At 37.5% G+C, this 25766-nt stretch overlaps 2 protein-coding genes across 6 annotated transcripts in view; both read right to left on the bottom strand.

The window, feature by feature from the left end:
* The window catches only part of dennd4a (DENN/MADD domain containing 4A), a 29208-nt gene extending 27491 nt beyond the window's left edge, over positions 1-1717 (bottom strand). For both annotated transcript variants that reach the window (XM_077516770.1, XM_077516771.1), the window contains exon 1: positions 1481-1717. The gene's annotated coding sequence lies outside the window, so the exon portion shown is untranslated. The remainder of the gene's footprint in view (positions 1-1480) is intronic.
* A 4252-nt stretch (positions 1718-5969) lies between these two features.
* Positions 5970-25766, bottom strand: part of megf11 (multiple EGF-like-domains 11) — a 138780-nt gene continuing 118983 nt past the window's right edge. For 2 of the 4 annotated variants that reach the window (XM_077516748.1, XM_077516747.1), the window contains 11 exons: positions 25182-25316; positions 21184-21312; positions 20674-20802; positions 20081-20209; positions 19811-19939; positions 17817-18053; positions 15848-16041; positions 15713-15776; positions 11815-11862; positions 10115-10303; positions 5970-8659 (listed from right to left, as the gene is read on the bottom strand). In XM_077516748.1, the coding sequence (XP_077372874.1) occupies positions 8472-8659; positions 10115-10303; positions 11815-11862; positions 15713-15776; positions 15848-16041; positions 17817-18053; positions 19811-19939; positions 20081-20209; positions 20674-20802; positions 21184-21312; positions 25182-25316 (1571 nt within the window). In that variant the 3' untranslated portion in view covers positions 5970-8471. Of the gene's footprint in view, positions 8660-10114; positions 10304-11814; positions 11863-15712; positions 15777-15847; positions 16042-17816; positions 18054-19810; positions 20210-20673; positions 20803-21183; positions 21313-25181; positions 25317-25766 lie in introns of those variants that run through there. The other 2 variants (XM_077516749.1, XM_077516750.1) reach the window with 2 other exon arrangements.

The raw sequence follows: 25766 nt of genomic DNA, 5'->3' as shown, positions 1-25766 counted from the left end.
GAATTAGAAAAAAAACTTAAAAATCCCTTGTCACTTCAACTGTTTTTCAATACTTTGTCCTGTAATATTTGTTCAACTGTACAACAGACAAACATTGTCAAACACATGCTGATTTTTGTTTTTTTTAATAAAATTTGATTTTATTTTTTTGAGGAGGGGAATATTTAAGAATCTTGTGTCTAATTTTGTAACATGCTTTTGAAAGCGCCAATATTGGCCAATTAAATCATCTGGCCGATTACTAATCTGATTTGCTTCGTTATTTTCATTTTGAAGACTACTGGAACTGTGATTAACCCTTGTGGATGAATAAAGTATGGACCTACGGCATTTTATCCACTATCAATCAAGTAGTTTGACTACCAGCACTAGCAGAACAAAAAAATAAGGAATTTGTGTTTGGTAGATTATTTCTCTGTGGCAACAAAAGTTCTTAGCACCAAATTTTCTATAGTTGGAAACCCCAGTTTATTTTCCTTGTAAATTGTACCACATTAGTAAACAACATGCATTTGTGGGATGAGCAGCAGAGCTTATTGTGTGGGTTAATCAATTAGCCCAATCTTCTCTGCTAAAGCTAAACAGCTATTCTATTTTATCAATCCATCTTCATTCATCCAAAAAGGCATGAAAAGCAGAAAAAGAAGCCATATTGTCTTCTCTTAACATAACCAGAACCCATTAAGGACTGAAAACGCCAAATGCATCTTATAATGCCTATTGTCTCGTCATGGTTTTCTAAGGATGTGAAAGCTTTTCATTCCTGGCATCCCAGTGTTGTTGTGATGGTGTTGGAGAATGGGAGGGCTGCTTGGGATTAAAGGCCCTTTTGGCAGCAAGGGGGAGGAGGAGGAGAAGGAAAACATCACATTTCACTCGGCATCTGTTGTTAAAACAACCAACACAACCCGGCCTCATCGTCATTCATTTGCAGTCAGTGCGCTGTACAACGTTTAGTGCACACACAACCCCATGAAGACAATAATAAAATAGTTCTTAACGGAGAATTACAGATTAAATGACTTGAATTAAAACCTCAGATAATGATTACGGAGGAGGAAAGCACAACAGTACAGGGTTGGTTTCCACACGTAAGAGTCCATTTTAGGCAGCATCTCTACACTGGATGAGATGAAACGAGCCCTCCTATCTCCTTCCATCAGGATCAAAGAGTGCTCGCCTCGGTACACAAGTGAACAACAACACGCCGTAACACCGATGTGTGCACAAGCCACAAGGGTTTACGGATTTTTTGCGAACAACGTCATAATTTATTAACCGTCGTTAAAAAAATTAACCGTCGTAAAAAAACAAACAAAAAAAAACAAAAAACATTCGTTGTTCTTACAATAAGCATTGTTACGCAAACGCCGCACGTCACTGAAAAAAAAGAAGCTCAAATCCGAAAATAACAAAACATCACCGTGAAAACAGAGAACATTGTCGCGTTCGTTTCAGTTAAACAACGTACTGTACTCACGTCTCAAGACGAGCGGGCGCTATAACATGCGTGACGAGAAATCCTGTAGCGTGATGTCCGCCGACGCCAAATGATGCTCTCTTCGTTATTCTGCTCGTCCTTTCTAGAAAACGTCCAAACTTGAAAGTAAAAATGATGGAGAGCTGATGTAATCCACAGTGGGTTGAACGGTTGATGAACGCGTCTTCTTAACGTACGTATTCCTGAGCAGCGATTTATCAAGACCTAAGCGTGACACGTGACTTATTACAAACGTTGAAGACGTCACAAGTGACGTTTTGGGCCACCAGGAAGTGGTAGTGCGTAATATGATGAAAGCGCTGATGTTGAGTACAACAACAAAAACACACTTTAAGTTAATACTTAATAGGTAATGTGGTTATTTTGTCATTCACAAGTTGCCCCCTAAAAAACTAATAAAACAAAATCCATCACATTTTAGACACGCTTCTCCGTCGACAGTGATCAACTAACCATTCCACACAAAAACTAAATTCAAGTTCATCAACAACGGTTTCCCCATTATTCCCATTTCAGTTTTAAAACGTCAAGCTCATTCAGAACGTTTCAATTCAATTCAATTCAATTCAATTCAATTCAATTCAATTCATTTTTTTTATTTCATTCTTGAAAAGAAAAAAAGAAAGGGGACAGAAGAAGTAAAACTTGTGATATCTGCCCCTAATCAACATTAAAAAAAATGATCAACACAAAATAAATGACAGCAAACAGTCAAGAGGCTTTCAAAGTAACAATTAAAACAAAATAATTCAATATATGCACTTGTGCTAAATACGTATATATATATTTTTTTCCCAGTAAATTGCTTTAATACTTTTATTTTTTATTTATTTTTTAATACAAATAGACTGAGATGATTTGTTTTTATAAATCAGATTGTTCCACAAACTGAAACCTTTGTTCTGTATTTAGGTTTGGAAAAATATATGCTCCTTTTTATTTTAATTTGTACTCACTTTCCTTTTTTTGAATTTCATTTGCATTTTTAATTGGTAAAATTTCATGATTTAATTACCAGAATTTTCACATTCCCTAGATTGCAAACTTTTCACATAAAATCCCCAATCTCAACTCGAGATAATTTTTACATGTTTAATTCCTCCGTCCACATTTCTTGGCCGTTTAAAACCGTTCCAACTTCCAAGTACTCAGCTCATTCACGCCATCTTCGGACCTATTTAACACTCTCCAAATTCTTATTTTCCACAATAAAATAAGTTGAGAGATATTTTACTTCCTCCGTGCACATTTCTTGATTAAATTCGAACCTTTCCAACAATCAGGTTCTCTGAGCCCAACAAAATTCTTATAAACATCTTTATAAAGAAAGACTGTTACAGCTATTTAGCCTCTTTATTTTAACTTTTGTAGGTGCAGCGGCGTAATGTTGTGTCACTGCATCTACAAAAACTGTCAATACAAAATTACAGCTTTCTTTACTGGGGCGCCATCTTTTGGATTTTTGGTGAAATTACTACTAGTCTGAATACAAAAGGTCCTCGGTTTACACTGAGTTTGCACGCAAGTACAATAAAGAAAATGAAAATGTAGGCTACGTCATAAATATAAAACATTAAAACAGTAAGTATTACGGTCACTGAGCATTGTGCTGCGTGAAAACACACGTAGGTCGACGTAAATGATGAGGCTTTATATGCTAGTAGGCTAATGTATGTAGTGTATTTTTTCTTATGACGACTATTTAAATAGCCATTCACATTGTGTATTAATAGTACCATTACTTTCGTTTTGCAGACTAATATGATACGCATGAACCTTTTAGTTTATCCTGTTTTGTCTTGATTGTTTATCAATTGTTTCGTTTAAAAAAAAGAAAAGAAAAGTGTTTGGCTGTCACCTAGCGGCCAGCATACGCAACAACAGTGCTCATCTCAGTTACAGTAAGCTGTATTTCGTCTCTTAATTCATTGAATGATTGCTGGGATTGGTTCAATGGACATTATATTAATTAGGGGATTTGCCACATGGACATCACTGAATATAGCGGAGAGTTGAAAGCTAATGAAACAGGACAACAGATAATGACGGAGTTGGGGATTTAATTAAGACTTAATTAGGTTCAACTGGGATTTGTCCTATTGAGTAAATCTGAAAGTCAAGTGATTAAAACAAAACTAGCTCTTGTTCTTAACTAGATGGTGTCAATTGGTTTATAGCTGCCTAGTAAATAGTAAATCTAAGTAGTCCTACCTTGAGATACAAGTTGAATTTGTTCTCTGACCTTAAGTCAAATTATCTTTCTTCCTTTGAAATTTATGGAAATATAATTAAAGCCATTTTGTAATATGTTTTTAGTCTTGAGTTAGTCAATGGTATTGTATTTGATTTTGAAAAGTACAAAAAAAAAAGAAGAAACAATTACATAGATTTATTTATTTTTTGCTTCAATCACACTGAGGGTCACAAGTGCTCAGTAAGTAATGTGAGTTATTCTTTGCAGAAGATAAATAATATAGTCGCGATTCGTTAGCCCGTCAATGGTGTTTTGCAGCGCTTGTCAGCCTTATTCTAAAACGACTCATCAAAAGCAAAGCTGTGTGACTATTTTTAATGCTATTCTCTTTGTTTTATGTTTGACAGTAAGCTTCACCTGGAAGTCTTTTTTTTTTTAAATTTTTTATTTTTTTTAAAATAATTGTTCATATCTACCAAAGTGCTGCTTGTTAAGTGAGTTAAGTTCGGTTGGCTGGACGACAGCTCGTACCTCAAGGCACCACTGCAATTTAAATGTGTAGATATTTAGTTTGAATGCAGAGAAGTCCAACTTTGTTTACTAGTGGGGTCACGTTCAGTTCTTTATGACCATTATCAAGCTAGGATCTCCATTATAACATTTAGCACAGCTTGTAAGCAGGAATGACGCCATTAAAAATTAACATTGTTTTCGGCAAGCGCGCTAACATTAAGCAGTGGAAGTCGGTACGAAAGAGCTGACTTCAGGCTGTTGTTGTGCTGAAAAATGATAATGGCTTTGTGCGTGTGGTGTCTGCAGCTTGAGAAAACAAAGTACCACGCAAATATGAACGGAGGCCAGTGGAACATAAAAATCCGCTGGGTTAATCGTCGGCAGTTTTGATTGATTTGAGAACATTCACGTTCTGGTTCTGAGTTTCTATAGGATCACAAAAAAAAATAATCTGATTTTCAAGAGCAAGGAGGTAATACAAGGAAACAACAGGAGTGGTGAAAGAAGCCACTGGAAGGCAACAACAGCGCTTGCTATCTTGTCCTTTATGCAAAGAGGATCACGAGGAGCACTATCTGCTGCCAGAGGTGTACAAATTGACAACACTCATACCAAACTGTCAAAAACAGACTCCGTGAGGGTCCACACGGAGGTGCAGTCTGTGCTCACTCATCATCACCGAGCTGTTTTCTCCACAGATGGGATTGTTATCTTGAGCTTTTTTTGTTTTTTGTTTTGACCAGTTTATGTATTGTGGGAATGCTGAAGCATTCCCATATGTTATTGTGATTTTTATTCTTCACACTTTTTTTTTTGCCGCTTAACAACTCCCACATAATACTTCCGATTTATACTGTTCAAATTTCAACTAGATTAAAAAATTGACGCTTCATAGGGTATATATCGTCTGATTCCACATTACAATTTTTGCACAATTTAACGATTAATATCAACTTTTCCCATTCATTTTCAATGGGACAGACATTGAACTTTTTCTAAACAACATTTTGACAGAATAAAATCTAAAACAAAATTAAAAGATCAATGTATTTCTAAAAGTCGCATGCAGGTATGGAATCTTATTGGTGATGACTTGAAAGGGTGTCAGACAATTTTGAATTTTAAACGTTTGTTTAGAAGTAAAGTTATTGAAAGATATGAGAATGTAAGTTGATGTTTGGATCTTGTTTTGTTCATTTTCTAATCATTTATGTGTGTCTGATCTTGTAAAAAGGGTAGGCATAAATAAGCATGAGCTTCAGCATATGCCTTTTCGGCCTTTGTCTTTTCTTTTTTATGATGGACCTGTGTGTGGCTTTTTTTTCTCTCTCTGATCTAAATAAAATTGTATTCATTCATTCGTTCATTAGTGCCTATCTCTACGCATGCACCGCACCACACTGACCCCAACAGGCCAAGACACGCACAGCAGGGACAGCAAATATTTATTTTGTATTTTACTTGATACTCATTTATTTTTTGGGATGTTTATTTGGTAGTCGAATAAAGTTAAGGTTTTGAAATCAATATTTCTGAGTAATATGATTTTTTTTTTTTCCCATTATTAATCGTGATTTCAATATCAGTCAAAATAGACCCCATAATCGCCCAGCCCTACTAAGAATGTGAACAGCAATGGTTGAGGACAAATCCACTTGACATGACTAACCCTCCAAATACATACTATACATTGGATATTATTAACCTGACTGAAACACGGCTGCAATGACACAAAATGCTTTTAATCTGAAATGTGCCAAAACATGAAACAGCATCAATAAGACACCAAGCGATTAGAAAATAAATCTCTATATAGAGAGAACAGTCATGTGAAATTGAAGTTAAAGTAAGGTGCATCCTGTTATGTCCAGTACAGATGAAATGCAGTCTGGGTAATGATTGTCAATATGTTATTGCTTCCGCAGAGGCCGTAATGCAAGTGACAAAGTCAATAAATCAATTCTGATAACAAATGACTTTTTTTTTTTTAATGCAAACTGATGATTTTTCTTTTTTCCACATGTAACAACACACGATATGTGCGGGTTTTGAATTGGTCAGATAAAAGCTTTTTTTTTTGTTGGTAAAATCTAAAATTGAATTTACAGTCTGAGAGCGAGAGAAAGAGAGAGAGAACAAGAGAGACTTTCATTTTAAAACGCTTCACAAAATTACATCTCACAAGAAGATAAATTTGATGTGTTGGTGTTATATACATCAGTGGGTACCCTTTATGTGTTCATGCTCATCTTTTTTTTTTAAATGTAATTCTTATGTCACACGGATTAAACTCACCATCACTAATAATATAAATGAATAAATAAAGAAATTAGCCGTATAAATACCAAACATAAAGGTCAAAACCATCCCTCCTTGACACCCTGTACAGACATTTGCAAGAAAAGTTGCGGCACATAGAAAAAACAACAACACGAGATCGAGTCAGTTCGTTAATGAGGAGCAAATCCAAAAAGTTGAGACGTGTTTTTGATGCAGTCAGCGCATAAACTCTGCTGACCTGAATATCACAACCTCATTTACAACTGCAACACAAATGAAGCTCTTCACTTTGACCCCGCATCTCTTCGCTGTGTGCTCATTACGGCACAGAAAAGGACCGACTGCGACTGACGACATTTTGTATCCATGCTTTAGAAAAAAATAAATAAATAAATCAATTAGGTCATGTCTGTCATGTTTATACTGCTCGTCATCTCATCTACGTCTGCCGTGTGATGCCTGTACGTCAGGGGTGGGCAAAGTAGGGCTTCATTCTTTAATTTGGCCCACTGAAAACTTAAATATATATCTTACCTTTTTAATATATATTTTAAAATGAGTAAAATAACCATTCTATTCTTTATCTTATTACATAATTGGTTAATTTAAATAATACAATTAAATGGACTGACCCATTTTCTATACTGCTTGACTTCATTAGGGTCACAGGTACTACAGTATTTACATATTTGATACAAACCTTAAAGGGGAGTTGCAATTTAAAAAATAATTAAAAAAACAAACAAACAGTTGTCATATTTTTTAAAACAACCAACATGGCTTGACAGTATTACATGATAAATATGATGTGTGAAAAACAAACAAAACATAAAAACAGCCTCTAATTTGAATTGTGCATGAAATGTAATGAAGTTACCACATTAATTATAGACAAAATATGAACTTTTTACTGCTGAAAATGGATCAATGAGTAAAGTATCCCTTTAAAGTGGAAGTCAACAAAACCCCCCCCCCAAAAAAACCAATTCGTTTTATGCAGCCCCACTAGTCTAAATACGGTATATTGCATTTGTGGAATATGAGTTAAGCAGCAAAATTCAGCAGTTTTTATCAATATCAGAAGACGTCCATTTTGCCACTTGCTGTCGAATGAAAATGACATCACAGTTGCTCAGTCGCAGGTAACAGCCAATCACAGTTCAGCTTCAGAAAATAGGTGAGCTGTGATTGGTCGTTGCCGAGATGGTTAAAAACAGCTTGATTTTGCGGGATAACTCATATTCCAAAAATGTAATATTAATCAGACTAGTGAGGTCACATATATTTATTGTCAAGAAATGTTTTAGTTTGACTTCACCTTAAGTCATGCCTTCTGTTTGTTTGTTGTTTCTTGGGTGTTTTTTTTTTTTTTTGGATTATGTATCAAATTACAGGCACAAGATGTTGGCAGAGACAGCTGATTTTTTTTCACACTGACCAGTCATACTGGCTATTTTGATAAATCCAACAAAAGTAGTTTTTTTGTTTGTTTGTTTTGAAAACTGCAAACTCCCTTTAAAACATTTTTCTTTCTGGCCATTTTGAACTCAAATGTGGCCCTTGAGCGCAAAATCTTTCCCACCCCTGCTGTACATCATAAATCCAAACTGCTGTACACTCTTAACCGAGGCTGGCACAACCGTTACTCACGTCAACACCGTTTTGCCCTTCTATAAACTCAAGTGAAGGACGACTCTGTCCCTGTAAATAACTTATCCTTCCGATGCAAGCGTGGCAGCCTGAGCTCCCTCTTGTCGATCCACCTTCCGCTCCACAGCGTCCATAAAGATCCAGGAAGCAGTCCGGGGGGGGATTCTGTAAAATAAAATAGGCGAATGATTGCTGGTGTGTGGGCTTTCCTCTTTTCCTTTTTCCTTTCGGGTCCAAAAGAGCTGTGGCTGTCACGTCCTTGTTGACCACATGAAGACAAAAGGGGCTGTATGAAAACTGACGGGAGTGTTTCCAGCGCCGGGTCGGACCCTCTTAGAGGAGGGAGCTGGGGCTCTCCGGGTGCGGCGGCGGGGGAGTGTGCGTGGGGCTGTGGCGCATGGGCAGAATGTCATAGTGGGCGGAGATGTGGCCGGCGCGGGAGAGGTCGTACGGGTTCTGGGAGAAGCCGGTGGCCATCCCGTTGGGCCCTTGCAAAACACTCACTGTGGGCTCGGCGATTGCTGGAGGGAGAAAAGGGCAGTCAGTAAAATATTTATTACACCAGTGTTTCCCAAAACCTTTTTGAGCCAAGGCTTGTAATTTACAGTTGAAAAATTTCATGGCATAACAGAAATGACATACTGTATTTTAACGACTATAAGTCACATAAAAAAAAAAAAAAAAAAAAGTTTGGTTCAGGTGCGACTTAAAATTAAAGCTTGGACTGGCACCCAAAATCCCCCAAAACTTAATTTTGGTGGCTGGGAAATGCTTTTAGTGAATTACCACTGGTGGCCAGAAGGTGGTGGTAATGCACCAAAAGTATTTGCCAACAAGCAAAACAAAATAGAAAAAGACCATGCAATCTTGGAAAACCAGACATTCCATAAGATATTGGAACAGTACATTGTTTTGCACAGACATCTATCTATGCAATGTGGCAAATTTTTGATTAAAAAAAAGGATGGTAATTGTACCTTTCGCCATGAAAAAGCATTTAATTGTTCTGCCGAAGATACGTTATTTGTTGTAATTCATAATTTTGTTACCAATTAAGTGAAATGATGATCTCTCACGACAGTTATTTGGAATATTTGACTAGATTACCGGTATTACCCAAACAGTCAACTAGTTCTCCAGTGTGTCAATTTGAATAAAATAAAAAAATAAATAAATCCATAAACACAGAATAAGAGTAAAATAAATACAATTTAAGTCAGTTAGTTCTAATTAGCCTTTAGAATGGGTTTATTCATTTTTTAAAATAAATGCTTCTTTTTAGATACTTTTAAAAATTAGTTTTAGTGTTAGCTTCAGTTTTTTCTATATATTTGTTGATTGTAAAAAAAAATAGGTCACTACATATTGTTTAATAAAGTAACCTACAATTCCCAAACAACTCTTTGATCTTCCTTCAAAATAACAACCCCTCCAAAAGCTCATTTACGAAAATGAATTGACATTTTAGTTTTAATTAGTTTTATAAACATAAAATGTAACTTCATTTAGTTGGCGTCCTTTTAAAAGCACTCTCATTTTCATTTTATTTCATTACCGAAAATGTTTGTCCAATTTCCATCCATCCATCCATTTTCTAACCACTTACTCCTCACAAGGGTCTCGGGGGTGCTGGAGCCTATCCCAGCTGGTAGGCAGGGTACACCCTGTACTGGTTGCCAGCCAATCGCAGGGCACACAGAGACGAACAACTACTCACCCGCACAAGCACACCTAGGGACAATTCGGAGTACCCAATTAACCTGCCATGCATGTCTTTGGAATGTGGGAGGAGACCGGAGTACCCGGAGAAGACCCACGCAGGCACGGGGAGAACATGCAAACTCCACCCAGGAAGGCCGGAGCCTGGACTCGATCTTGCGTCCTTAGTACTGGGAGGCGGATGTGCTAACCAGTCATCCACCGTGCCACCTTGTCCAATTTCAGTTTCATTTATTTGTTAGTTTTGGGGTTCTCACCAACGTCGTAGATGTTCCCTCTGGTGCCCCCCAGGAGGGTGGCGGTGCCCCCAAAGGGCACTTCGCGGTGGGAGGGGGACTTCATCTCCACGTAGCTGCTCTCGGTGTGCTTGCACGCCAGCCCCGGCGGGTCCCTGATTGTGGCGTAGGGGTTCTCGGTGTTGTTGCACATGGAGCCCTTGATGTAATCTGCCACAGCGGGGAGACGAGCACATTCAGTCACAGCAAGGATAAAGCGATGGTCGCTGGTGCGTAGCGGTACGAGCAGAAGAGTAATAAAACGGCTTGGCCTTCTTTAAAAAGTTACACTTGTTCTGCCTCGGCTGAATAATGACGACGTAAAGTAATCTGGCTCGAAAGAGGAGCGAGCGGATGACTCATCTCATCCATAACAGTCTCATCAGTCAGACTGAGGCCTCATTATGGACCACAGTAAAGGCTACTTCAGACCACTCGTCACACCCTTGGGTCTCTGGCAGCCACCAGCGGCCGCACAGTGTGGGAGACCAAATAATGCGTCGGGCAATTACCACTGGGATAAAACTGCAGCTCATCATGACCTTCTTCAAAAAGATTTCCACAGAAATCATAGAGATATGAGAAGATTGCGGTTGGTGTTGCACTCAAGTGGTCATAGGAACCATTTGGTCAAATTGAAGTGGAAGTCAAGTCAAAAATGTGCCCTCATTAGTCCAAAGTAAACACAATATTCTGAGTAATACTGTGATTGAGGAATATGAATTAAACAGAAAAAAAATCCTCTTGTTTTTATCTATCTCGGGCGGCCATTTTTTTATTTTATAATGACACTTGCTATCGACTGAAAATGACATCACTGCCTAAAGGCTCATCTTGCGAACGTCACATGACCAAACCCAGTCATGACCTGAGCCACTATGATGTCATTTTCAACTGAACGACAGCAAGTGGAAGCAAAAGACAAAATGGCAGCCCTGAGATAGACAAAAACCACTGACCTGTATATATGACTGGATAGCCGATAGCCCATACATGCCAGTGCAAGCCGATGAAGTCACAGAGCGGCCATGTTGTTACTCCCACCTCGCGAGCAGACTACTGTATAAACTATACGGGATACGTACAGATGAGACATATACACTCGTAGGCAGTTAGTATACTCACTATTTTTTAACAAGTAAAAAAATTAATAAATAAATACAAAAATTAACAAGTGGCGGTATGTGGACAGAAGTCCTCTTGTTTGTTTAATAAATTTAAAACACCATAAAACATTTTTGCTAAGTACTATCTCAAATATTCTCCAATTTTGATACTGTAAATGTACTGGATCGTATGCTGAGAAAAATATGGCGGTGGCCTCACAATCTCGAAAGTCTTGGCCTATCAGCTATCCAGTTATATATATATATATATATGTATATATATATGTATATATATATATATATATATATATATATATATATATATATATATATATATATATATATATATATATATATATATATATATATATATATATAACAGTGATAAAAACAGACGCAATATTAATCAGAATACTGGTATTAGACAAGTAGAGGGACAAAGAACCTATTACTGTTTAGAACATTTTCAACTTTGAAGGACAGGTCTTAATTATTAGTGCCAGGAAAAGTTAAACAAGACACACAGGCACACTCACACATACACACGTGCGATGATGCTGCAAATGAATTATTTACCTTTTCTGGAGCCTCTCAGAGCCTGCGTCTCCCCCTGTTGAACATCTGCTACAAAATGTCAAAACATGAAAGTCAGACGTTGCATAATTTACTCAACTTTTTAACTTTTTGTTTTGGCACAATGTAGTACTCCTTTTTCAGAATATATTTCAATGGGAATACTTTGTAAATTGCAAGTTATCACACGCCCATAACCTCCTCCAGTCAACAGAGGTCAAGATGGGATATTTTCAAAATCACGGAGAAGAGACTCTTCACAGGCCCCTCCATCAGCGAGAGCATTCATTCTAAGGCACATGGAGTGACACAGACGAAATCACAAAGCGCATATATCTTCATAGAGAAAAAGCACAAAGCACCACTGAACAAAAATGTCACAAGTCTACATCTCGTCTCAATTTGCACAAGTTAATTGTACCTTCTGCCATTTAGATGAAGACTTAAATTGCTCTGCCAGACACGATACGACGGATACGTCATCGGTACAGTATAGATCAGCTGTGTCCAAACTACGGCCCGGGGGCCATTTGCGGCCCGCCGTCCATTTTTCAGTGGCCCGCGGCATATGCTAAAAATGGCATTTGACTCAGTTCAAATAAATTAACAAAAACAAAAATGTTTGGAGATGGTCAAAGTAAGAAGGGAGGGTGTCGAAAGCTGCCATTAATTTTTAGTTTACTAAAACTAATGAAATAACTAAAACTAAAATTCCAAAAACAATTTCATTAACAAAATAAAAAAAAACGAAAATGCTTTTTAAAAAACAAAAACTAACAAACTACATTTTATGTTTACAAATCTAACTAAAACTAACCATAATTATAGAAAACGTGACCTTAATTTTAGTCTTTCGTAATTAATTTAATACACGAGCCTTTGGGGATGATTTTAAATGTGATTTTTTTAGTCGATTTATTTTGATATAAACCAGAACAATGACGTTTGAAAGTGTGTCACACAGAAGTGACGTCATCTGCAGCAGCCAATAGAAAAGCACCTTCAGATGACGTTGCTCCCATGGTGTTTTTTTTTAATATTGCGCACAAGTAATACACATAATAAAATAATAATACTGAAAATAACAAACTAAACTAAAACTAAGCATTTTTAAAATAACTAAACTACTACAAACTTACAGAACCACCCTGAAAACTAATAAAAACTAACTAAAATGAAAAATTCCAAAACTCTAATAACCCTACTGCCATATTAATAATTGTTTTATATACTGTAGCATTTTTCTAAATATGCAAAAGCACAAATAAATTATTTGTACAATTTTTAGGACTAAACACAATTTCTCTTTATAACATTATGTGGCCCTTGCGTCCTTCTGATTTTCTGCATGTGGCCCTCAAATGAAAAAGTTTGGACACCCCCGGTATAGGTAATTGAAAAATATACATTACCCAGTAGTTGTAGTAGCTAATGTTTCGACCAATAAAAGGGTAGAGTACGGTAAAAAAAAACAAAAAAAAAATTGACTACGGTAAAAACAATTATTATGACTTAACAGTAATTAATGACAATATAATCTGTGAAAAAAAATCAGCCATCTTTTTCCCCATTTTTTTGCCTCCACCTTGATGTACAAGAACTACTTTATTCCAAAGTGACATTTGAGTACCCTTCGGTAACATTGAATTTGACCTTTACAAGCAGTACATGCTCACTCACTGAAAAAATAAATAAATAAATGTTATATGCACAAAAAACTGCAAGAGCGCAGTGATCCTTTGTTTTTGTTGTGACGTAGTCACGCATGCTGACGGAATGTTCATGCCATCTGTTTTCACAGTTGACCGTTTTCAGCATTTGTTGTTTTCAAAACTTGCCACATTTTCTAATTTTTCAGTTTCAACCTCAAAAATGCACCTTAGAACAGAAAACTAAATTAGAATTCATAGCCAGCCACCTTAAAAGTTCGGATCAAGACAAGACCTTTGATGTCTTTAGTTCCCTTTACTCATCTTGAGTATGTTTTCTGACCGCTTACTTTTTCTCCCTACATTTGAAAACAGATATCCGTACATTCTACTTTGTCAAAACAGGCTCATTACTTTTTCCAACGTCCATGGCTGACAATGCGGGGGGAAAAAAAAGCAAGACACAAATAGACTGCGGTTCAAATCTTGATTGGGTGAGATCCGGCGGACATTTTAAGGCCGAGGGAAAAAACCCAAAACAAAACAGGGACAGCAGTCACATGAATAAATGTGAACCAGGGAGCACTAATGAGGATGGCAACAGATTGGGAGAATTGTTAGATGATATCGGTCTTATAAGACTAACACGTGGCGAATGCATTTTGCATTGTGACAGCCTAAAAAACCGCCAGCTTCCAACCACATTTTCCATCTAATAACTGTCACTAATGTAGCGTTTTTTGTTTGTCACTTCAGATTTGATAAACAATGGAATTGGGAACACATTGTTTTGCTCGCATAAAAGTTAATCGAGGTAAATTAGCATTGGTTTAAAAAAAACAAAAAACAAAAACATGTAACACATTAAAAGCGGGAAACTATTTTGTGTGGGAAGATTGTTTTCCCATTGTGTCAAGTTATAAAGGGTGTAAAACTGAGTGTGGGGAAAAACATTTTCATTTTTTTACTCTTGTACTCATTAAGTACGTTTCAGAGTCTTTACTTTTTTGATATATCAGTACTTCTTTTGTGACAATACTTTTTTGCCTATCAATCAGTACTTCTAGCTAAACTAACCATAAAAAGTGGCTTTGATGATTAGATTATATTTACTGTTTTTTTAGGGCTGAGTATGGATTCTAATTTCCATAATTGATTCGATTTTTGCCCGATTCGATTCACTTCAGTTCAATCCGATATTGATTAATTATGGAACCTCAATTCTTCTTAAATGTCAAGGACATGATTAAAAAAAAACTCCACAAATATTAAATTCCAAAGTAAATTTTGCGGAGGCAGTAACTGGCCAAATGATTTAGTTTATTAATAAAAGTAACACCTGTTCTAATCGCTTAAGTGTTATACCAACATTGACATCAGCAAATATTTTCATAATTCTACTTTAATAATTGCAACTATGAACTTAAAATCTTCTGAATTGTCTTAGAGTGCAATAAGAGGTCTTTCATAAATGTAAGAAAATACTTTTAAATTCATGTAAAACAGTAAATTTCACGAAAATAAGATAAAAAAAGGGCCTTTAATATTCTATTTTCTTAAGAATTTATGGGGAAAAAGGATATTTAAATAATACATGATTTTATGAATCGATATTGGGCCCAAAAAGGAAAATCGATTCGATATTATTTGATTTTTTAAACCCAGCCCTACTGTTTTGTCAAACATACACCAGACAATAAAACAGATTAGCATAGCAAGTGCTTGGTTAGCACATTGGTTATTTCCACATGAGCATATAACGAGTACATTTTCATATACTGTCTAAAATAAAATTAAACTTGAGCCCAAAGAGAGTACAGAGGGGAACATGATTTGTATATTCAATATATTCTATCTAAAATGTATTATTCTCCTGTGGACATGAAACTATTTCAGCAATTATGGATGTTTCTCTTAATCCACATTCCTCCAGAGTGCAGCAGCTGACCTGGCGTAAGCCATCGCAGAGGAATCCGACACGGGGTGAGAAGGCATACTAACGAGTTCTTTCTTGACCCGTGTTCTCCTCAACACCGCACCGCTCTTCTTCTACGACGCATATCAAATGAAAATGAGAGCAAAGGGTTTTTTTTTTCCAACAAGGAGCCTGTGGTTCATCTTCATTCACAGCAGGGAGGCCAGGCCGCCAGCGCGGGCCCGCTAAAGACACGCACGTCTCTGCCCTTGGGGCGGCGTCGCAAAGTCATGATGGATGAGCTTATTCGTGGGGAATGAGAGAGAGGAAAACTCACCCAGTTCGTTGAGGTTGCAGTAGGCTCTCCATTCGGAAGCGTTTCGGCTTTTCAGAGTGCTCGACTGCGAGGGGGGAGAAAGAACACGGGTTGTTTTTTTGATCTGAGTGCAACTTGTGTGGCGTGCGAGCGTACTTTGAGGGTCAGAGTGGCGTCCAGGTTGCTGGAGATGGTTGATACGACGTTGCACTGGGCCACGGTGTGGTAGCTGGGGTTGGAGAAGCACTGGCCGCCGCTGCTGCTGCTGCCGCTGCCGCTACTGCTGCTGCTGCTTGGATTGTGGTTGACCTCAGCTGCGCTCGTCTTTATGGCCACGGTGCTGCCACACTCTGACCATTTCAGAAATCATTTATACATGTAGACAGTTATATACAGTATGACAGATTCTTTTTTCCTCATCAAATCAGTCGAGGAACTCACTGGTCACACTGACGTTATCGATACATCAATTTTCTATGGTGCTTTTTAGGGCTGAATAATTTTCTTTTTTTTTTTTGTAATTTAACTCATTTGCTCACAAAAACGTATAAATACGTTCTATTTTAAGTGTCCCAAAGACGTATTTATACGTTTTTTGTTTTTTTTTAAATGCTAGAGCATACAAGGCTTTGATGCAGCCTCTCAACTGCGAAGAACAGTTGAAGAAATTGTCAATTTTACACAAACAGCCAGCAGGTGGCAGCAGAGCAAAGGCGATCAACCAGGGCCATGTTCAATTACTCAGAATTCAAAATAGATTTGTGAATAGTGAAAAAATGGCCAACAGGTGGCAGCAGAGTATTAGAGATCAGCTAGGGCCATGTTGCAACAAGCTCTTTTTGCCAGTGTTTTCACCAGGAATGTGAATATTGATAAAACGTAGCTATATTCTAATGCTAATTGTTGCAAAACAGAAACATATACTGTACTTTTTTTTTCCTGATGAAAGAAGAGACTTTAATCTTTCTTTTGGTAGGTTCCATGTTTTTATAGCAACAGAACACAATATTCTGTGGGACCTGCAAAATCAGTCAAAATCCAGTAAAACAGCCGGAAGTGAAGGGGATTGCTTCTGTAAAAATGGCTGGGAGTAAACGAGATAATGTGTGATCATTTTTTCAAGGTCCTCTTCCCTTGTATTTTTTATTTTTATTTTTTACCAAATACAAGCACTCAATTAATCTGTATTACAATAAACAATATTAGATTTATTATACATAAATGTTTTGGTTTTATAGGTTAGGTTTGTGCTAAAATAAAAGGCAAAACAACCATGAATTAATATTAGAGTCGGGCAAGTACCGTTACCAGTTATTGGTATTAGGATTATACCAAGCTTTATTTCAAGGTATTGGTACTCACAAATACTCTTTTGTGGCTGTTTACGATCAGGAACTATAAAATGGAAAAGTAAATTGCCATTGATTTCATACAATTTTAAGGAAAATGCCATGTTGGGACGTGTAGGTCTTTCTTTAAAATTATCTGTTATTGTTTTTTGGGGGGAAATTTTATGTATCAAAAGTATTAGTGGTATTGATAATCGGTACTTATACTGGGATCAGCCTGGAAAAAAGTGATATTGAACATCCCTAGCGGTTTATTTATACGTCACTTGTATCCTACTAAGGGGCGAATGTTAGCTATGCTTGTGAATGTTGATTTATCGTCAGGGTTCGTTCAAGGTCGCAACGTTCGGCAAACGCTATCTAAATGTCCGCCGAATAATTTAATGTTTTTTATTGTCGCAAGGAAATTTTGAACACGTTAAAAGCTTTCTTGTGACAACAAAAAAAATATTAAAACTGTTGGTGAATGTTGAACAACCCCTGGGGAGAAATCGACTTTAGCTAGCTTTGTAAACGTTCAACCTTCAGTGGTATACGAGCTTTATTGGGAGATTTTTTCTTACTGAACACATTGACTTGTAACAGTAAATTTTTCTTTATTGAATCTTAACAAGATGCATGATTTTGCCGGATGCTGGATTAGCGGAGGAAAACCCACGCAAAGCATGGGGGAGAACATACAAACCTGAGTAGGTGTACCTAATAAAGTGCCATTAAAAAAACAAGTGTGCTACTTTTTGAGTACAAGTGACGAAAAGAAGCACAGCAGTTCTCACCAGAGAGCGAATAGTCAGTGTTGGTCATCTGCATGGCTTGCGTGTACGACACGCTAGGCTGGATCTCGTGTCCTTTCTCCCGCTGCCTCTGTCTGTACCACACAAACAGGCTGAGCATGGCCATGATGATGAGGAGGAGGAAGATGATGCCCATGACGGCGCCTGCGGACTGGCGCTCCGAGCCGCGGGCCGGGCTAATCTTGGTGTAGGGGTTCAGCTCGTCCATCATGAGAGATGCTATACACAGGACATTGCAGAGTGGTTTGTGTTAAGGCAACGGCTGTCACATTTTTGGTGGCCTGCTAAAGCCACAGAGGTTTATAGAAGTAAAGTGTTGCATATTAGAGGGCTGTCACGATCAAATACGATTCATCAAATAAAAATGTATTTTGAATTTGTTTATTGCAAAATATTTTCTTCCTAATTACTAATTTATTAACCAAATATTGTTGCTTATTTGGTAGTGGTTAATGATAAAAAAACCCCCACAAACAACAATTAAGTAATATTACAAAATTTAGTTTGAGAAACAGGTTTGTAGTAGTTTTGGAATTTTCATTATAGTTAGCTTATTTTTTTCCCATTTTGAATGTTGTTTTTTAAATTTAGTTAGTTTTGCTTAGTTTTCAGAGTTAGTTTTCTTTAGGTTTTGTTTTTTGAAATTGTTTTATTTTAGTTTTTATTAGTTTTAGTATTTGTTTAATTTAAAATTTGCATATTTTTTTGCATGTAAGCTTAAAAAAAAAACATTGGAAGTTCAAAAGTCTTTAAGGTAGGTAGGTAGGTTCCATCCTTTCTTTTTCTTCTCAAGTGGATTTGTAGTGTGAATTCCTGTTGAGAAGTAATAAACATGGTTCTACTGTGATTATATATTTTTCATAAACATATTTTGCAAAAAAAAAAAAAAAAAAAAGAGTTGTATTTACTGCCAGTAGATGATGTCGCTTTTACATAGTAATCAGGTAAAAGACTAAAACTCCCAGATAACTGTTCGACCTTCCTTCTTCCGGTAAAAGGCCGTGCTGTAATACTAAAATAAATGCATTTAAAAATGAACTCCAAAGACGAAAACATAAATTTTCTCTATAACTATAGTTAGTTTTCATCAGTTTTGTAAACGTACGGTAAATTGTAGTTTCAGTTTTCTTTTTCCTGAAAATCATTTTCATTTTTATTTTATGTCATTAAAGTGACACAGAAAATTGAATTTCAAATCACTACTGCCACTTGTGGCCGGAAAATGAAATTGCATTTTCCCTTCTTCACATACATAACATCACATCCGCAGAGAGAGGGTGGGAAATTCGAACCTGAATTCTGTCTCAAAACTATTGGCCAGAACTTTCAGGAGTACCCATTGTGAACGGCTAAGGTGTTAATCTTGTAATTAGAAGATGTTTCAATCGTAAATGGTCAAATAAAAAGGCTATTGTAAAGATATTTATGGAAAAATTGTTACAGAGAGCAGCTTTAACTTTTTTTTTTTTAAATTTTAGTTGTAGTTTTGTTTTAGGTTATTTAATGAAAATAACTGCTCTGAAAGGGATAATAGTTTCATATACACTTCTGAGGTTGCTTCAAGTTCACCTGCCTAGCTAGCTAGTGGCTAGCAGCTAGCTAGTAGCTAGCGGGACAGACAGACAGACAGATAGATAGATAGATAGATAGATAGATAGATAGATAGATAGATAGATAGATAGATAGATAGATAGATAGATAGATAGATAGATAGATAGATAGATAGATAGATAGATAGATAGATAGATAGATAGATAGATAGATAGATAGATAGATAGATAGATAGATAGATAGATAGATAGATAGATAGATATTTTTTTTCCCTCTAAAAATTGATGATGATTTAGTAACTGATTTGGTAGATAGTATCATAGTATGGTGACCCCGGGCCAACGACGTGGTTGCTATGAAAATAAGTTTGACACAACTGTGTTTTTGATAATGATCCAGTGAGAGAGCCTCACTCATCTGCTCACCTTGATCACAGCGGATCCCTTTATATCCCAGGCTGCAGTAGCATGTCCCGGTCACGTAGTCACAGGTAGCATTGTTCAGACACTCACACAGCTGCTGACAGCCGTATCCGAATGTACCGGCATGACACTCTGCATGGTGGAGAGGTGCATTACTGCAAAATTAAAGCACTGAGAGAGCGTCTGTATGAAAAATTATTTATAGCACGCCTCTTATTCTCATCCACTGGGCAATTTTTTTGCACACAGCTAAATGTGGCGGGCCTACTAAACTCTGCTCGCAACCGGTCCCGATGAAGCCGGTTCGACACGCACACAGGCCCGTGATGTGGTCGCACTCGGCGCCGTTCTGGCAGCGACACACTTCGGAACAATCCCTGCCGTAGAAGCCTGAGGGACAGCCTGGGATGGACGCGTGAAATGTTGGCAACGGAGAAGAGACGGGAAGACAATGTTGAGACGAGAGCCAAGGTCATTTTGCAAGGCAACAGCAAAATCAATAGCATTCAAAGTCTGTGCCGCATGCACAATAAGGGACAACACGAATGACATCAAATATTTCCTGCAGCAATAGAATATGCTTTCATGTAGATTATGAAGCAATGACAGTATATAAGGAACATATTTTGGCACCGTTGAAGACATAATGACATTTATGTACACTGGAAATTCAAATGAGTCACACTAACTTGGATGAACTACACAACTGCTGCTTCGAACATGTATTAATTTTTATGTTGCCTTCAACTCGAATCTGAATGATAAAGTAGCTTCCAGCATCTGCCCAGATGTTTCTAGAGTCTGCCTTTGGTGCAGTTCAGCCACACAACCTCTAGGTGACAGTGTGCGTTTGCTCAAGGACTCACGCTGCGTGCAGTAGAGACCCGTCCAGCCAGGTCCGCACCGACATTCCCCATCGTAGGCGCTGCATTGAGCTCCATTGTGGCAGTTACACGAGTTGAGACAATCGGGGCCCCAGCGGTCCGCGGGACATGCTGCACACAACAGAGACATAAGCCAAACATGAGGCGCAACGGTGGGACATTTTTATATCATGATTACACACGTGCCAAACTATAAAATGGACAGCTGACACAGATCCGTGCAGAATATTAATTGCGAGCTCTTCGCTCAACCACTCTATTATTTGCAATATAATGAACACATCGGACTAAATTGCCTAAAGCTTAATAACATCTATTCGAAATTATTTCTACTACAACAGAGTAGTCGCATAATGACAATCCTCCAAAAACATTGACTGTGGCAAGCAACATTTAAGACAAAATAAGATGTGAAGACATTCAAATGATGAAGAGTGGTGCAAAAGGTTAAGTTAGTAAATGAGACCAAAGTATAATAGAGGGCGGACATACCCTGAGAGCAGTCGTGCCCGATCCAACCAGGGAAGCACTGGCAGGATCCATCAATGGGGTTACAGGTACCGTTGTTGGTGCAGCGGCAAATTTCCGCGCAGGCCCTTCCATACCTGCCGCTGGGACAGACTGAAAACAAAACAAAACAAAAAACAGATTACAACTAATCTGATCATACCTGGCAAACAAAAATTGTAAACCTGGAAATGGGGTCAGAGTCTAACTTTTGCAAAAAGGCACTACTTTCTAATTCATTAGCAATATAAAGTGTGCAATACTGAGCAAATGAAATTGTGCAAATGATGCAGTGACTGGGTAATAATGACACTACAGAGATGTGAAAATTGGCAAAAGTGTCACTGAAATCATGGCAAAATTGATTTGACAATAAAATAGCTATTGACCTTGCATACATGCAGCAAATGTCATTCAAATCCTTTAGGTTATAATAAAACTAACCTTAAACATTTCTTGACAATAACATGTTATATTTGACCTCACTAGTCTAAACATGAGATTCTGATTAATATTGCATTTTGAAATATGATTTATACAGCACAATCCAGCCATTTTTATCCATCTTGGGGTGGCCATTTTGTCACTTGCTGTTGACTGAAGATGACATCACAGTTGCTCAGGGCTCAGGCAACGGCCAATCACAGCTCACCTGTTTTCTGAATCTGAGCTCTGATTGGTTGTTACCTGAGTAACTGTGATGTCATTTTTAGTCGATATCGCAAAATGGCTGCCTTCTGATATTGATAGAAACTACTGGATTTTACTGCTTAACTAATATTCTACTAATGCAATATTAAACAGAATACCATACTTAGACTAGCAGGGCTGCGTATAAAATATTATTGTCCAGAACATTTTTTTTTAGTTTTTTTTGGCTTGACTTCCACTTTGTTTGCAAAGATCACTAGTTAGCACATCCGTCTCAGATAAAAAAAATTAAAAAAAAGACTAAAATGTACTTTATAAACTGGACTATTAGTTATAAGAAAGTTTGAAATTTCCCCAAAATAGGATATTGAAATCCATATTGAAATCACAGATACAGAATATGCTACAAGTAATAAAATAAAACTGATGATATTGGGAGCGACTCAGCAGAAATAAGCAACGGTGAAAATGCAGTATGACATTGGCTAATGAGAAGGATGGCAGTGTTTATTTGAGTGGACATGAAGTGATGCGCTTAGATAAAAAAAAAAAAAAAAAAGTCAATCACCGCCTCCCGTGGCACAATTGCCCCATTTTCACCAACCCGAGCGGAATGACTGATGCGCCACAGTATTAAAATAGACCATGTACACAGACCACTGGATACATTTTTCATGAAATTAATATTTCAGCGTTCCCTGGCACTCTTCAATAAAAGATAGCGCTTGCAATGAAACCTCCATTGTACTTTATTGTTGGGCAGCGGGACAAATTAGGCCCAGATGCTCCTCACCATCAGGATGAGGGAACCGCAGCAACAGGACACGCGGCACATCTAAGCTCCGTCATAAAGAGAATAACTCAGCAACATCACATAAGGTGGCTGCTATACTTATTTTATTTTATTTTTTTTATCTGGGCTGATTTTAATGATTTCATTTCAACAGCCTTTCCGCTCTTGTCGAGACCCCTTTCATGCTCCTTCGAGCAGGCTGTCATTAATGCCAGGAGGTTAGCTCCGCTGTTCGGCTGCTTGTGGGGATTGGAGCCTCATCACACCAGGAGAGCTTCATTAGGCTCTGCCTGGCAGGACGGAGGACGAGCGCTGACGCAAACAAGCGCCCGACGCGACGACTTGTTTTCGCCACCGTCATCCCTCGTCGCCACGCACCTGCTCGCCGTTTCATTCCCGTTCAGACAAATTACAGCTTCCGCACCGCTTTCTTCATTGTGTTAAACTTTGATTGGATGATACATTTCTCCAAGTCATGAAAGAGAATTTAAAAAAACTACCAGCGTTTCTGTACTTTATCAAAAGTTTCAAAATTATTAGATGTCAAATCTAAAATATGAAAGTGTCTCAACTAGTTAGGTTCAAGTATTTGGACGATGATGTTTTGCAATAATGCAAAAGCAAAGTGAGGAATGTCACATGATAGTAGTGGTATGAAGAGATTTGGATTAAATCAGATTAATGCCCATTGAAGACCAAGGCACCAAATGCACAATCCAAAATTTGGAGACCCTCAAAATGGTGGTGCTCTGCATAGTATTGGCCCGTACACTTCCACATTGGTCTCAAATAATGTAAAAGTAAATTCAGTCATTCAAAGCCGTCACCGTCATAAAACCTTTACTATCATAAAATAAAACGATCCATCCATCTATTCATTTTCCATACTAAAGAACTGAAGACGATCCTGCTTTGCGTCACAGTTTAGACTTGTCACCAGTCATATACAGTCATGTCCATAAATATTGGGACATCTACACATTTGACCCGAAACGCCACTGCAGTAGATTTGAAATGAAACACACAAGATGTGCTTTAACTGCAGACTTGAAGCTTTAATTTGAGGGTTTCACTATTTGCATCTAAATCAGGTAAACAGTGTATGAGATACAACAGGGTGCCTCCCACATGGTTCTGATGTATTGATTGAGGATGTGACTGCAGGGTGAATTCAGATTTTTTTTTTTTCGGGCAGTACTACTACTCATGTTCAACCAAATACTTCTGAACTCATTGGATGGCGCTTCACAATGTAGATGGACAATAACCCAAAGCATATTGTGTTAAGGCAAAAAAAGTGGAATGTCTTGCAATTGCAAAGTCAATCACCTGACCTGAATCCCATTGAGCATGCATTTCCCTTGCTGACGGCAAAATTGAAGAGAATGCCCGAAGAACAAGCAGGAACTTAACACAGTTGCAGTTGAGGCTCGGCAGATCATCACTGGGGATGAAATCCACCGTCTGCTGATTCCTATGCGTCACAATTGACTGCAAAGTTTGATTTATGATTGTAAATTTGCCCCATTACTTTTGTTAAAAAAATGGGGACATAACAGTGTATATACTATACAAACTGTTGCAATTCCTGCACCATTCACCTGATTGCATTTAAGGAAAACAAAAAAAAAAGAAAAACAGAATGTGTTAATGTCCCAATATTTATGATTTAGGAGCATCAGGCGAGTCAACTTTTTAAATCAAAATTAATCGCATGGCTTCAATAGTTAACTCAGGATTAATCACAAATTTTATATCTGTTCTAAATGTACAATAAAATGTACAATATTTTTCCCCTTAAGGTTTCATACTCTAGTTAACATAAAAGTGGAAAAAATGTTAAACTGATAGAAATATGGTTGTATCTTTTAGCCATTGATACAGTAATTTCAAAATAATTCATAAAATTGACTTTAAATGAAAAAGATCTACTGTAAAAAATGAGTGTGATATTGATTTGTGTTGATGTCATTTTTTTCTGCCACTAGGTGGCATGATTGCATTTATAAGATGGTGTCAGCTTTTTTTCTTTTCTTTCATTTTTCTTTTCATAGCTATCGAAACTTTAACATTAAGTAATATTGACATTTTTAACTTTGTAAAATACAACTTGACCCCAGTCTCCACAAATATGTGCATTATTATAAAATTTATTACAGCTAAATTTTGACGTGGACATGTCTGGTGCGTTGTGACAGCATTTCCCCCAGTACAAGCTTTCCAAGTAAGGGGTGGTTTTAATAGCACGTTTACAAAAATTAGTGGCGATAAAGGAACTTTAAATTAACTCAAAATGAATGCACTAATTTTGACACCCCTATTTTTTTTTTATTTAAAATCAATTGCAGTGGTGTGTAAAGGCATTCTTATGGCTTTGTCATTGTAGCATTTAATGTGTTTCTGCAATCCATGTTGACCAGGTAGTGCAAATTTTTTGAAAGTCATAATTTGCCAATAGTAAAAGAAAAAAAAAGTGTCACAGTGAATACATTTGTCAGTAAGGGACAAAGTTAAGGGACGCAGAGAGAGGAACACTTGCCTTGGCTGCACAAAGGGCCCGAGTAGCCGGACAGACACTCGCAGTGGCCAGTTACGTGGTGGCATGGTCCCGTGCTGTGAACACACCGCGGGCATGATTGGCTGCAGCGGTGCCCGTAAAAGCCTGGAGAGCATGCTGCAGTGACAAAGCATGATGGGGGAAAGGACGAGAAATTCAAGTTAACAGTGGGAAGAAAAAGATACGGAATTCATAATCACGCAAAACGTCATGTCAAGAGTGATCAAGGGAGTGCAGAAAAATCTGATCTGGAAGTATTAAAGCATAAGCGACACAAGAGAGACAGAAAAGGGAGGAAGACATCAGAAAAGGAGTCTTCAATGCAATAATTCCCATGCCTTGTGCTGCACGGAGTGTACTGTAATAGTTATGAGAGTTGTGAACATTTCATGTACGCTATGTCTCACAGACGCTTATCTGTAAAAGTCTGCACGATTGTATTGAAGGATTAGGAACCTTTAAGGTAACCAAAAGGTGATGTCGGGATGTGGGAGATGATCAAACAAAAAACTATGCAAAGAGACAGAAAGTTACATGAAAAATTGTTAGGTTGAAGCGGAACTAAAT

This window comes from Festucalex cinctus, chromosome 3 (genome assembly GCF_051991245.1).
Source record: "Festucalex cinctus isolate MCC-2025b chromosome 3, RoL_Fcin_1.0, whole genome shotgun sequence".
NCBI lineage: Eukaryota > Metazoa > Chordata > Actinopteri > Syngnathiformes > Syngnathidae > Festucalex > Festucalex cinctus.
This window is presented reverse-complemented; position numbering and strand designations above follow the sequence as displayed.